The following is a 15,601-nucleotide window of genomic DNA, read 5'->3' as shown; positions in this document are numbered from 1 at the left end:
ACATGGCACTTAAGCACATATAGTCCTTGAGGACCATACCTCCATATTAAAGATAAATGCAGCTATAGTCTGCTCATGTTACACTAATCAGATATGCCCTTGGGCGCTAGACAAGTTGCCAATGAAGCTATAGGCTGGCTGGGCTTGTTTGGGCACCCCTGTTATAAGCTGCTGTCATTAGAACTGTCCATGCTTTGGGCTGTAGTCTTTCAGAAGTGTCTAAGAATGCTTTGGTCATTCTTTCCTTGAAGGCCAGTGTGCTGAGTAGAGGGTTTAGAGCAGGCAACTTTGTGGCAAGAGAGAAATAAAGACAACAACTGCAAAACTGTGTTGTTTTTATTTTAAACATGCAAAATACAGTTCATGCATCTGCCATTTTGAAAAATCTTTCGTTTTGTAGCAGATAAAACCAAAGATATTTTGGCTATCCACTCTCAAATGTTTCAAAATGCTTTACAGTGGAAAGATAATAAGAAATTTAGCAAAATTTCAACAAACCTGTATAAAAACCAGATACAGATAACTTTTTATTTCAAGGCGACATGCTGTAAAGAGTTCGTTTCCTTCTTCTCATAAAAAGTTTTCAACAATAACAACCGCTTAACAGATTCAAGCCTTTAGGCTACACATGCAAAAAAAATTATTTTAGTTAAAAATCACCAAAACGTGCTATTTTGTTGTTTGTTTTAAAGTACTGTAGTTGTAGTAGTAGCAGTTTTGAGCTCTGTAAAAGTGTGCGGGGCAGTTCATGGCGCTAGTGTCCTGGAAGACTCGTACTCTGACATACATTTTGGTTTAATCCCTTTGCCATTGTAATAGTCCACCACTTGATTTGGAACTTCAGCCAAAACGCTTTTTGCTAGTGCAGCTGGGGATGCCTGCAGGAAATGGTAGAAAACACAGTGTTAACTTGTCGCTATGCAAAAGGTGCCGACTGGTCTTATAACCAGAGGCGCTGGGAGTTCATGGTCATAAGCATGGAATAAAAGCAGACCAATAGCAATCGAAGTACCCGACACTATTTCAGGGCCTAATACTGCAAGTGATTCTGTGTCAGCAGACTCCGGCACCTCACTAAAGTCATCAGGACTTTGCCCAGCCTGCCACCTGCTCAGTTCTGAGTGTGGGATGAGGACGTTACACTGCAATTGCTGTACCACTGTATATTTTTGCTTGACTGCTGTCCACGAGAGTGCCAAGTGATAACTAAAGGGATTGCCTGGTGAAAATTCTCTTGTCTGTGTTAACTATAACACTGTCAAATTGAAGAGGATTTAAAAGAATGTGAAAAGACTACTTTACTTTTCACCATCCCTGACGTTTGCTTACCCTTCACTCCTAAGCGGTCTAGACAATAAAACTCAACGAGTTCAGGTCACTTTAGTTTTTAGGCTCCAATCCTGCAAAGACTTATGCATGAGCTTAACATTAAACATGTGAGCAACTCCACTGAGTTCAAAGTCAACCATGTGAAAGGGAAGCCTTTGTTTAAGTTCTGGGGGAAGTTTTAAATTCAAATAAAAATGTTTTTATTGAAATTGAAACAAATAAGAAAAACATTTCACTGATAGGCTTCATGAAGCCTTAAAACAACCCAAATTTGAATTACAGGTCGAACCTAGTGGCAGTGTCTCTGCAGGTGCTACATATTTTCACTCAATGATCCTTAAATGCAGAGAGATTCCATAGCTGTGACCCTCTGCATGTGCATAGGCCACACATTGTCATTAGAGATTGCTACCCTGAGAAAAGGCTGGCATACATGATCACAATTCCTTATTGTAAATACAGTAAGATTTTGCCAAGGACATCTTGAAACATCCTGGCTGACAGCAGAGGAAATATCCGTGCATATTGTGGGGTTGTTATTAAGTTGACAAACCAAGGCCCCGATCCTGACATTAGAGCCGGAGGGCAGACCCTTGTGCCCAAACAGAGTCCCACTGGTCTACCCACGCATTAAGGGGCCAACCCTGCCCTGCTTTTCAATATGCCTATTTCCAGTCCTCCTCTAGTTTTGACAAGGAATGCTAATTAAGGGACCTGATCCAACTCCCATTAATGTCATCATAAAGGCTCCCATGGACTTGAACAGAACTGGAGTGGGCTCTAAATCAGGTACAAGCATTACTGAACTGACAGCAATAGCAAAGCACAGGTGCCTGACTCTCTCTTCTTAAGCAAGGCGACTCTTGCAAGGGAGTATTCAAAGGCTGTAGCCCTTGGATATTTAACTTATTTTCTTTGGCTAATAGATTCTCCCCTCATCACTTTTTCTAGGTAATATTTTAGGTTCACGGTATAAGCTGCACTGTCGGAAATGAACAAATTACAGCCCCTGATTTATTCTCCTCCTCTGTCATTGGTTCAAATGCTTATCCCACCACATATTTAGAATTTGATTCATAAAGGAAGTATACTGTGCATTTACTTATATTTATAAACATGCCAATCCAAAGGTACAGAAAAAATGCAGTTAATTTAGATTAATTTAATAGTAACAAAGTATATAAATAATGAGGAAATACAGGCATAAATTAAAGGAAGCAAAATTAATATCTGCATTTTGAGTTCTTGTACTTTACTGGTAATGTACCAAAAATTAAAACAGTAAACATATAAAAGGGAAATAGCTTCACATTATGACATTTGAACTGAAATCTGCAGAGACAGTCAAGTGTTCAAATGCATGAGACACTTCTGCGTAAACAAACAGAGAAGGCAAAACAAATCCTTCTGGTGACAGCACACGTACATATATTTTTTCCAGGTATAAGAAGTTACAAAGCCCTTCAGTATTAATCCCTTTTGAAGGACAAATGTGGAATTTTCACAACTGTTCAGCAATGGCCTAACTCTGCTCCCACTGAAATCAATAGAAAACACCTATTGACTTTAGTGGAAGAGCAGCAAATTTAGGCCAGGGCTGAGAATTTTGGAAAATTCCACCCCAAATACGCAAGAGCTGTTACTATACTGACCGCCACGTCCAGGCTAAATTAACACAAATAGACTCATACAAAGAACAGAAAGGTAAAAGAATGAACAAAATATGTACAATGCAAAACCAAGAATCCATAGGACTTTGCATGGCTCAGTTTTCAAAGCAGCCCCTATTGACTTCAGTGTGGGGTGGTGACTGGCATTCAGTACTTCTGAAAATCATTAAATACCAATACTCCTGCCCCACCACATCATCACCTCTTCTCTCTGCTAGTGTCAGATCCAGTTTTATTTAACGAAAGAATCAGTTCTGTAAATAGACCCTATGTCATAAATATAAAAGGAAGGGTAACCACCTTTCTGTATACAGAACTATAAAATCCCTCCTGGCCAGAGGCAAAACCCTTTCACCTGTAAAGGGTTAAGAAGCTAGGATAACCTCGCTGGCACCTGACCAAAATGACCAATGAGGAGACAAGTTACTTTCAAAGCTGGAGGTGGGGGGGTGGAAAACAAAGGGTCTGTCTGTCTGTGTGATGCTTTTGCCAGGACCAGGTCAGGAATGCCCTTCAGAACTTCTGTTAAGTTAGTAAGTAATTGAGCTAGAAATGCGTTAGATTTTCTTTTGTATAATGGCTGAGAAAATAAGCTGTGCTGAATGGAATATATATTCCTGTTTTTGTGTCTTTTTGTAATTTAAGGTTTTGCCTCGAGGGATTCTCTATGTTTTGAATCTGATTACCCTGTAAGATATTTACCATCCTGATTTTACAGAGGTGATTCTTTTACTTTTTCTTTCATTAAAATTCTTCTTTTAAGAACCTGATTGCTTTTTCATTGTTCTTAAGATCTAAGGGTTTGGGTCTGTGTTCACCTATGCAAATTGGTGAGGATTTTTATCAAGCCTTCCCCAGGAAAGGGGGTGTAGGGCTTGGGGGGATATTTTGGGGGAAGACGTCTCCAAGTGGGCTCTTTCCCTGTTCTTTGTTTAACATGCTTGGTGGTAGCAGCATAGGGTTCAAGGACAAGGCAAAGTTTGTACCTTGAGGAAGTTTTTAACCTAAGCTGGTAAGAATAAGCTTAGGGGGTCTTTCATGCAGGTCCCCACATCTGTACCCTAGAGTTCAGAGTGGGGAAGGAACCTTGACATCCTATATTGTGGGTTCACATTACAGAGCCCCATTCACTTCAGTGGGGCAAGCCTGGACGCAGGAGTGGATCTCATTCCAGAATTGGGGCGCTAGCTGGTAAGTTTCTCAGTGAATGGATCATGATTCTCCTTGCTCTGGCAACGTGCACCCACTTTAAGGCCAAAGTGGTGTAAAGAGGCATTTGTGTAAATGAGAATAACACCTTATTTATGTCTTTGGTCTGTAAAGCACATGCACTGCAATGGCACTGCATCAACGATAACAAATAAGAGTTATTCTTCATAGGAGTTTAACACAGATGAGAAATTAATTTTCCCTATAACATTTTTCCTGCATTTAATGATATGCTTGAACAGCATTGTAGCAACAAACAACTCAAGATGAATACTTCTCAACTGATGGTTAATACACAACAATCAATTCAGCCAGCAGTGGGAAAATACTTCCCCCTGATGATAATTGGTATATATTACAAATGACTTTGATTCAGTTCTAGAGGCTCACCATGCCTAATCTTTAATTACAAAGCATAGTACAAAACATTGCTCCTTGCAGAGGTAGGGGCTTGGCTTTGCACACTCTTCCGTGATATGTGTTATTAAGTCACAGTTGTTAGGCTTTATGATTAAACACAACGGAAAATGAAAAATGATCCACAGGCTGCATCAGATTTGTGCATGGTGCATCTATCATGAGTCCAAAAGGCTGAAAAATTCAATGCTTAAAATCTCCATTGCAGAATGCCATTCGTTACGAGATTTTCATATTCTTATACATTTTGGCAATTGTTCATGGGCATCACTGTTCTGCTTTTGTTAGATAAGGACACACAAATATTTGGATGATGATAATTTTGGAGGACAGAAATTCAGTTCAGTCCAGAAAACATTTTTTCTCTCTATTTTCATGTTACCCCATAGCAGTCAGGCTAAATGTGGAATCTAGTAAAGATGCACAATACTTGTGGACAATTGTTTTTAACTGTAGTGAGTACCTGGCTGTTATCAAAGCCCCGTGATTCTAGGATTTGCTAAGAACCACCCCTATTATAATTCTTTCTACAGCATCAAAGGTGTGCATTACCCTTGAGAGACTAGTCTAGAAGGCAAGGTCCCTGCGCTGAAGAACTTACAAATATAAAAATCTTACCCTTGAAGGTGCTAAGTGACAACATGCAGGAATAGCTTAGCACCTCATAACACTCGGCCTTCATAATGAAATTATATTGTTGGTATTAAAATGACTGTGAACACTAGCAAAGGACAATACTCACTTCCTTGAGAAATCCTGATCCAGCAAAGCACTTAAGCACATGCTTAACTTTAAGCTTGTGAGTAATCCCAATCACTTAAATGAGACTACTTATGTGCTGAAAGTTATGAATATGCTTAAGTGCATTTCTGAATCAAGACCTCCCCAAGGCATCGATTTTATACGCTCATTTTTACTGACTCTCCCTTCCAGACTTCACCTCTTTCTCCTGTAATTATAGTGATCCAACAAGTTATTCTAATATTAGACTCATGAGGTAGATTTTCAGCTTAGGCTAGTATTGTCCAAATGTAGGCAGGTAAGGAACCTCACCTTGCTAATAGAAACATTATCTTGGGTACTTCCTGTAATAAAGAGATTCATCAAGGGGTGGTTATCATCACAAGCATTTATTTTGCACCCATTACACTGGTATCTGTGCTCCTTAAAGTGTTAATTTGAGACACTCAAGATCTCAATAAAAAGAGACTGAATACCATGCTTTATAAGTTACATGGGTACTTCTGATAAGGAAAGAATATAGTGTATATCTAGAGAGAAAGAGAGAGAGACCAAGTTTCTCTTCTTTTAATGAGTGAAATAACTTTCCAAGATTGCTACCCTTTCAAATTTCTGAAAGTTAACCTAAAACTACTAAAGACAATAGATACTTGTAATTTCCCACAATTAGCAATTAAGATCACAAGTTAGCAGCAGCACGATATATTCAGTGTCCAGAAAGAACTGCAATGGTCAGCATCAATCAAGGATGATTTCAGCTCTGTCCTAAAGTTACAATATGGCACTAAAAACAGAAAAAGAAGCTGGCTTTGCGAGCTCCTCATGGAAACATATTTTCAGCTAACTAAAAGTAGGTCTAGTACCAACTCCAATAACTCACCTTTCAATGCTTTCACAATACACTGCACCTCAGGTGAAAAGCTGCACACTGTGATTAGCCGTAGAGGGGAATTTTTAATTAGGAGCAGGTCACAATCGCACCTTGTTAAAGCTTCTGTTTCATAGCTGGGATAGTAGCACTGCTGACAAGTAATGGATACAACTACACCTTCAGGGGAAGATCATCAGCTGACGACTTCAGTGGAACTATGGCAGTTTACACTGGCTGAGGATCCGCCTCCCAGAATCTAAGTTTACCCCAAATTAAAGCTGGAGAGGCGAGAGAAACCAGCTTATTCGGTGAGATTGGGGTGAACGTCGCAATGGGACCTTAGGGATGTAGGAGGGAGGTGTGTTTCTCATTAAAATGTGGCAAAATGAGATTTGGGAGAGGAGAAGATGAATTGAGAATCTCCTTGTGGTAATAAAAAAAGCAGAGGGCAACAAAATGTAAGCAAGAGACACGTATTTGAAGACACAGAACAACCCACACAAGTAATAGGTCCTCAACAATCCTAAAATCAACATAACCTTTGGTGGAGATAAATCCAGAACTGTGGTTCACTAGTACATAGGAGCTGCATGGAAAGGTCTATTCCACAAAGAAAAAGAAATTCAGTTAATAGGATACAGTACAGTGGAAAGAACTAGTCAGAATTAAATAGTGAAAATATGGTTCCAAGGCTCCTTGCTGCTAAAAGACAGGAAACAGCTTTACTAAAGTAGGAAGGAAAAAGGGGAGAGACAGAGAAAGAAGAGGGAAAGGGAGAGAAATGAGGCAGGAGAAAGAACAGAAGAGGGAAAGGGGAGAGATAGTTGAAGACAGATAAGAGAAAGTTGGCTCACGCGCGCGCACACACACACACACAAAATATACCCTCCGTTCTGACAAGGAAGAAACTGGGATCCTGTGAAGCTTCATTGTATGTGGGAGAGTTGCTTCTGTGACATGGTGCCTAAGTTTCCCTGACCCAGAAGAAAGTCAGGGCTGATGCCGAGAGTTTCAGGTGCTACCATGTAGGAGATGGTGACTGGAGATGGGAGTGTGCAGGGCCACGGCATGGCTGCACTCCATTGCCATGTTCCCCCTTCAGTTTTAGCAGGTAAGTTAAAGCTGGTCCACTTTACCCTTTTCATAATGTATCTCCTCCCACCCACTGTATCCCCTAAGGGTGCATTCTGGGGAATAGTGGCTGGCAGTGGATTCAAGGTGCCATGCTTACACAGAGTTTGGGGAGATGGAGTGGGGGTTGGGGGGGAGGCAACAAGGAATCACTGGCCCTCCCCACCGATGGTCCTGCGTCTGCTGGTTTAGGAGGCTGAATTCTGACAAGGAAACAATCTGGTGTAAACCGGGTGAGCTCAAATTCACAGTGATTCCAGCCTCTATGTGGAAATGACCAATCTGGGGATACTATAGGGCTCAGGGACAAGAGCCAAACAGAGAAGGAAGAAAAATGGAGGCTTAAAATAAATCAGGACATATACAAATGAGAGGAGAAAAACTGAGAAATACAGAACCGAGGGCTCAAATTGTAACCAAACAGGAGACACCTCAATGTCCCATTGAAATATAGTTATTCTCCCCTCTCTTTTTTTCCTTCTCTCTCCTGCATCTTAGCTTTATTCCATTTCATTTTCAAAATAAAACGCTGCCATTTTGCTGGGACTGGCGCACTTGAGTTCTTGTTTCAATCTAAGGTAAGAGCAGCCTCTGAAACGCAGCCTCATAACTGAACAGACTGAAAATCCGTCTTACGTGTTTGAAGTTCCTAAATGGCACAAACTGGACGATGTCTCGAAGAACAGGCTCGCCTTTGGGGGACCTCAAAATCCCGTCGTCGCCATCTAGCATCTGCATGTCGCTGAAATCAGCGTTTCCAACCCCAACGATGATGACTGACATAGGCAGGTGGGAAGCATGAACGATGGCCTCCCGGGTGTCAGCCATGTCTGTGATCACGCCGTCTGTCAGAATCAGCAAGATGAAATATTGCTGCAGGTTGGGAACGGAGAGAAGAGCAGGGGAAAATGTCATTGGTTATATAAACCTTTATCTTAAGCTTCTTCCCTTTTTCTAATGCACATTTATGGCAACCATAAACCATGGCTTTGGACAAAGTCTGTTTTTAAAAAAGAAATGTTCTCAGAGGTAGACTGCATCCCATAGGAATCAACTTCCATTGGGGTGACCCCTAGATTATCTTGGTGTTTTTTAACTGGGGGTTGGCTAATTTCCAGGGGAAAGCCAAGAGGAATACTATGTTGAGGAGAATGGTGGATTCCTGGCTGCTAGGAGCATGGCAGGTGTCAGGACTTTTGCTTGGAGTCTTGACTGGTCTGGCTCCCGCCTTGGGTTGTGATCCCTACATGACTCACTTTCCTCTGCTGATAGTTTCTGACTACACTCTTTTGCTGAGAACCAATGGAAAGAGAAGAGAGACGGAGAAAGGTGCTGCATTCCAGCATCGGAAGCTGGGGAAGAACTGTAATGGAGATCACAACAGCTCTGTTTAGGGAGCCAACATTGCTGTCAGGCAGGAAGGGAGAGTGCAGCTTTCTGCCCAGTGGAGGCTGGCTTACCATCTCTTGGCACTCAGGGGAGGAATAATGCATGGGGAGGGTTCCTAGTTTGTCCAGGAGCATGACAGGGGCTCCTCCAGGAGAGGAAATATGACTTGGGAGTGGAGAGAGAATGAGGAACTTTTCCAAATCCACTGTCAAACCTGGAGGAGAGGTTTAGTCATTCTCAGGTTTCTAAAAGAGACTAAGCATTTTGGTGCATTTCAGTTCCTTTCCCTACTCTGAGTTACACTGAACTAGATGAAATGGGATACGAGACATTCATTTGATAAATGAGGAAGAATGACTCTCACTTGGGCCTTTCTGGACAGTGAGGCAGCTGGAGTGCACTTTATACATTTACTTTACAAGGAAACTGATTCCTGTACAGGGAGTAGTAGAACTGAGTCACGGTGTGTGGGGGAACAAAGCAGAGAAACACTATATAGTTAAAATTGAGCTGTAATATTATCCATATATAAAATGTACACACACACACACACACACACACACACACACACATTCACTGACTCTCGTGTGTGAAAACCAAAACACACAGAGATTTTTTTTTCCTGAAGAGTCATGCTGCAAAGTAAAATAAAATAAATTTTCTTTCCTTGCCCAATGTGCGAAATACAGCCCACAGTGTTCTATATTTTGGTCAGCAGCCATCCTCCCAACCTGGACATCTCAACTATGGAGCAGTGATTATAGTTACATTTTAAATGAAAATAGAATAAAATATAATTATAATACTATTTATTACACATCTATTTATTATGCTATTTATTTTTTCATCCAGAGCCCGTTAACAAAAGGTGGTTAAGGGTTAATATCCTCATTTTGTAGATGAGGACACCGAAGTACAGAGAGGTGAAGTAACTTGCTTAATGTAACACTCTAATTCAGTGAGAGAACTGAGAAGAGAACCCAGGTCTTCAGACTCCCAGCGTAATGTCCTGGGACTGGATGGACTCTGTCCGGTGGATTTAGGGTGTCCAGATGTCCCAATAATATTGAGATTGTCCTGATATTAGGGACTGTGTCTTATGTATGCAACTATATCGCCCCCTCCCCTTCGAAAAAAAAAAGTGTCCCAATTTTTCACAGTTGCTATCTGGTCACCCTAAGTGGATTCTTTTAAGAAGTCTAGCCCCTAAGGACTATACTATGCCATAATTCATTCATCTTCCTCTGCATTAAACCATTCTATTTAAAACAGTGTTGCGTGGAGAACACCACTGCAGCGATATACCAGACAGAAGAAGAAAACTCTGGGAAAGCCCTAGCTGTGGTGATGACAATGATGCCATTGTACAGATCTGTTCTGGTATGATATACAGTGCAGTCCTCTTCCCCTCAGTGACAGGCAAGAATTTCTTTGATCTCTGACTCCAACATCAGTGCTATTCCTGCACATTTTTCAGAGCCAATTGTAGATGAGGCTTCACAGTGCTAACACATTTTCCCTCCCTCATTTTCAGTCCTGCTGGGCAGAGGGAGAATAAGTACAATGCATTTCAATCACATTTAAAATAAATTCTGTACTTAGGTCTTTCAGCTGAAAGAAACTGTCATGGGTCTTCTCATAAATGGAGAGGTGCAGACCTTTCTTACTACTGTTAAAAGCAACAGAACACTTCATGATGGGAAAAGCAAACAAAGTTCTACTTTTAGAACTTATTCTAGTTGAATATGATTCCAGGGAACATATTCTAGTTGAATATGATTCCAGGGAAACAAAGGAGCTTCCAGTATGGGCTCTGTGATGTGGCCATCTTTTTTAACCCTTTGTCTCCTAAGATCAATGTATTTAGGGCCAACCCCTAATGCTTCATCCCAAAATGGCTCTTTTGTTCTTACAAATCAGTAAGTTCTAAATAAAGTCTGTGCCTCCTAATCATTTGTAGAGCCCATCACTCTAGTATCTAAGCATCTCGTGCAACCGCACCAATGATCTACTGGCTGTCAAGTGGTTTGGCAGAAATCATGCTGTAATATGGTGAAGACGGAATGTGAAAACAGAAAAAAATGGCAGGTAATATGAAGAAAATGCCCCACACTGTATAAAAATGACAGACGATTAGTAGGAACGGTGGGCAAGCAGGGATTTACATTTGAGTGCTCCATCAATGAATGGAGCTCTGTGTCTTTTCTGTGGGATGTTTGTCATGAAAGTCTGGAGTAAGCTCACAAGGATCATTGTGTCAGGGTCTGGCACAGTTACCACTACCAACTCGCTGTGGGCCTTGAGCATATCATTTGGCCTCTCCTGTGTGATTATTTATCCATGTTTAAAACAGTGATAACAACATTGTGCATGTCTATAGCACCTCCCATCTAAACATCTCACGCAGTTATGTGAGCTAGTCACAGAAAGGTTTTGAGACTCCTGGGTCCGATCCCTGCTGATGTAAATGGACATAGCTCCCATGGTAGCCATTTGACCTCTGGGGAACTACATCAGCTTACCCCTGCTGAGGATCAGGTCCAATCTTTCCTGATATGACATCAAGCCACAATTTATATTATATTGGATTGGGAAAAAAACAGGTTTTAGAATGAGCTTGGGAATATTTATCAGAGAAAATGGCAAGTACAGGGCCCTGTGTGACACTGATTCTATTTGTCTTATGTGTAGACATTTATGGATGCTGCTAAGATATAGCAGCATTGAGAAATTATTCATATATATCAAAATGACCCAGATCATGACTGCCTAGCAAAGATCCAATATATAGTAAGACAAATAGGTCCTAGCATAGCTTGCAGTTTGCTGCTATTCTTACCGATGCCTCCTTGGTGTTAGTCTCCTCCGAGGCTGACTTAGCCACCTTCTGGATGATGGGAGCAATGTTTGTCGGCCCATAAAGCTGTAGCTTAGGAAGGCAGCTCTGATACGCTTCAACGACTCCTTGTATCCCTTATATAAAAATGAGCAAGAAGAGGAAGTTAAGAAGGAAAGTAACAAGGAGCACATATCTGGTACCATGTTTAAGTTGCAAGTTAAAGACTCTTGATCAATTTTTAAATGATTTGTGCAATTCTAGCACATGAGGAATAAACTGCCTCAGTCAATGTATTCTGTACAGTTGTGAATTTGCACGATTGTTTCAAAGAAGCTGTGTCCAGCTGCCCTGACCTCCTGTAGCTGTTTTGTAATATATAATTCATTACCCTGCTCTTCTCCTTACTAACAGCACTTAGTATACATTTTGCAGGGATTAGCTGTAGTTTGTTAAAGTTAACATGCACAATTTGCAAATGCATTAGACTCATCATCTTCAGCATAGACGCTAAGTGATCACTTGGGCACCAGTGAATGTTCATACTTAAGGAATATAGACTTTAGTGATGAAAAGATGATACCCCTTTGACAGTTCTCTCTCTTATTAGAGAAAGCTTTACTTCTGCTTCATCAAAGGAGCTATCAGCAGGCTCCCTCTTTGTTAATACATTTGCCAAGAAACCTGAACATTTCCCTGGTGTTATGAAAAATATTTTTTTCAGGGTTAATTTGACTAATGGTTCTCACAAATTAAATCTCAATCTGAGCAAAAAGTGTACAAGCTAAAAGGAAACAGAAAAGCACTTTGCTGTCTACAGCCAAATGTACTTCAGTCACCAGGTCTTGATGAAGGAGGAGCCATTTTTGGACATTGTGTCACCCTTCTTTCATCTCTGGGAAGTGGGAACTTAGGCAGGTCAAGGTAAATTGTATTTGCAGACACCGCGTAAAGATTGGAGCTCAGGTATTGGTATTTTCAGCTCCTTTTCCTTGAGAACAGGAATTTCCTGGCGTGATAGTGCAAAGTGCAGTAATTTCAAAATTTAGAACTCCCACTGCACAAGGCTAGAGGGTTAGTAAGAAAGTGAAGGACCGAAGAACTTTGAAGAAGGAGGCTGAACAGTGTCATTATTTCACTAAGATCCTAAACTGATCTTGTTCTGAAGAGGAACTCTCAATGGAACTTGTGGAAAGTGACCCAATAAACAACCCTAACAAATCAAAGGAGGCTGGAATTACATTATACAAATACTATGGAGATTAGAACATCTTGATCTTTAGACAGTTATGTACCTACCAAGCTTATTTTCCCTGCCACTTACAACGCTACAAGTTAAAAGAATGCTCTTTAACTCTAGCTGTGATTACTGGTTAGATTGTAAGCCTACTATTATATGTTACAAACTTTTCACCAGTAACTCCAGAGAGGTTAAATTAGATAGGACATCACATAGCAGGGCAGAAGTCCTTTGTCTGGGGGGGTCCCTTTCCTTACCACCCAGTTTTAAACTCGATGAGAATCTGGTCCTGATATACCTATTGTCTCTTCCACTAAGGCCTGCAAACTTTATTAAGATAAAAACTCAAAACAAAGTTTGTGCGTATATTATATTTATTAATAAAAAGATATTAAAATACACAAAAATAAATCCTATCCCATGTAGTCTGGTATATTTCAAAGGGTTTCTCTGAACCAGGAAAGGGGAACATATTATATACCAAATATACCTTTTTTTGCATATATCCTCAAGCAATACCCATCAGAAAATATTTACTCTCCTGTCATATTATAATAAAATGCCTCTTTTAGCTTAAAGTTTATTACCTCTTGGATTGTTTGTCATCCTTGGACATCCCTTTGTTTTCCCGACTGCCCTATTAGCTTACATACAACTTACTTCACAGTGCAATTCATAAAGGTTTGTTATACACTTTGAGTTCCTTGGATAAAGTATGCTATTAAAATGCAAAGAGTGTGTGTGTGTATCTACACACAAAGAAAGCAAAGATTATTGCTCAGATTGCAGGCTCTACAATCTCTCAGTTATCTTCCTTTCTCAAACAATAAATAGTATGTGAGCATGCACAAAAATAATTGAATTTAAATACCTAGAGTCTTGAAAGCTTGTTTCTCCTCTAAAAAGTGACTCCGTAAAAAATGGCATCACAGGGTTCAATATTTATTGTTCACCCCCAACTATTTCCATAGCAAATGCGCTCAGTTTACAAATAACATTTTTTTTAACTGCTTGCCTGCAAACTCACTGTGCACTCAAAGAATCAAGCTGGGTTTCCTTCCATCTCATGCAAGACAACCAATAATAAAGGTTCTGCAGGCTAAATGGTGCTCTCTGATACAGCTGTGCATCCTTAAGAGTTTTCAGTGGTTTTAATGGGTTTGCAAGGGTGTAAATGATTGGAACTTAGTAAGAAATTCTGCTCATGTACAACTAAGAAAATAATCCAGTTCCTACTTTCTTAGCTGTGTTAGCACTTTTAAGCTGATAGTCGTAAAAAACAATAAAAATTATTTTAGCTGCTGATTTTCTGAGTAAGGATATGCGATCTTTACTCAGTCACTATTCAGAATAGAATGGCACTTACTTTTATCCTGATGTCAGTGTTCCCTAGTGACCAGTGACAGTTTGCTATTCACATACAAAATGGGATTTCATTTTTTACTTCTAAACGAATCAAAAGAATGCTTTTTCACTACAGGAGTCATCAATGTATTGGTCTGCACCAAGAAGCATTCGGAAGAACTTGTTATCACACTAGCTGTGTTTTCTATGATTTTTGTAAGTATAAAATAAATTATATGGGGAAAAGTGGGGCCCTTACACTCTTTATTTCACCTTCCCCCCGCCCCCAGGAGCACCCGCTTGTTACAGAATATATTGGGGTTCTGACAATTAAAATCTAGGGTGTTTAAGGAAGCTGAAAGAGAGATCACAGAATAATTGGTTCAGGAATTAATCGAGAGTCAGTGGCAGGCAATGGAGAGTTGCGACAAATGATTAAACTGGATGCTCTGTGATCTCTCTCTCACTTTCATCCAACTGACATTATTTTTAATGGTACCAAGTAGAACTGAAGAATAATAATAATAATACCTAGATCTTCTATAGCAATTTCCATTAGTAGATCTCAATGTGCTTTACAAAGGAGATAAGCATCATTATATCTTTGTATTATAGATAGGGAAAGTGGGACAGAGAGCAGTGAAGGGATTTGCCCAAGGTCACCCAGCAGGCTGGTGGCTAAGTAGGACTAGAACCCACATGTTCTAAACCCGAGATCAGAGTATAATCCACTAAGCTATATTTAATAAGCCCAATTGAGATTTTTTTTTGAGTGTGGTTTTAAAATTCTCCCTCAGACATTCCCATGCTGCACCATGTCTTCCTATGCCTCTCAGTCTTAAATATCCTTGCATTCTAAATGTTAATTGATTAGATGACTGAGTCCTAAATACAGAACATGACAAAGTAAAATGAATAACAAAAAACTAACAAAATAAACAAGCCAATGGTAAGTTCAAACCACAACTATGGAATGTCTCTCCCGTCCCTTTGCTTTTCACCGGCCAGGATACTGAGCTACATGGACCACTGGTGTGACCCAGAATGGCCATTCTTATGTGTTCTCACAGGATCCCTCAATACTCCCACCTCTGCTGATAAAAAGAAAATATCCTAAATCTCTAGTGTGCTCTCTCTCCAATACTTTGTACAAAGTAAGCAGTAAGTTATGTCACTACATATTAGTGTAAAAGCAGCAATCATTACTGCCCATCACTTATAACTACAACACATTTATCAAAATCTAATTAACAATTTTATCCTTTAATTACTGATGCTTAGCAATAATAAATTTCAGCTATTAGCTAGAAATCAAAGGCCCAAATTCTGCATTGTGTTGAGACCAAGTTGTGCTGCATCACTAGAGTAACTAAGGGAAAGGGGATATGGTCAGGAATGTCTTATGCCACAGTGATCCACAGCTG

The 15,601-nt window shown here is 40.2% G+C and overlaps 1 protein-coding gene across 5 annotated transcripts in view; it reads right to left on the bottom strand.

Moving 5' to 3' along the window:
* Positions 1 to 318: 318 nt before the first annotated feature.
* The window catches only part of CPNE4 (copine 4), a 325,458-nt gene continuing 310,175 nt past the window's right edge, over positions 319 to 15,601 (bottom strand). For all 5 annotated transcript variants that reach the window (XM_043540815.1, XM_007064303.4, XM_037890311.2 and 2 more), the window contains 3 exons: positions 11,597 to 11,730; positions 8,005 to 8,241; positions 319 to 878 (listed from right to left, as the gene is read on the bottom strand). In XM_043540815.1, the coding sequence (XP_043396750.1) occupies positions 747 to 878; positions 8,005 to 8,241; positions 11,597 to 11,730 (503 nt within the window). In that variant the 3' untranslated portion in view covers positions 319 to 746. The remainder of the gene's footprint in view (positions 879 to 8,004; positions 8,242 to 11,596; positions 11,731 to 15,601) is intronic.

Source organism: Chelonia mydas, chromosome 2 (assembly GCF_015237465.2).
Source record: "Chelonia mydas isolate rCheMyd1 chromosome 2, rCheMyd1.pri.v2, whole genome shotgun sequence".
Lineage (NCBI taxonomy): Eukaryota > Metazoa > Chordata > Testudines > Cheloniidae > Chelonia > Chelonia mydas.
Note: the sequence above shows the minus strand (reverse complement) of the source record. Positions and strands in the feature narration are given on the sequence as shown.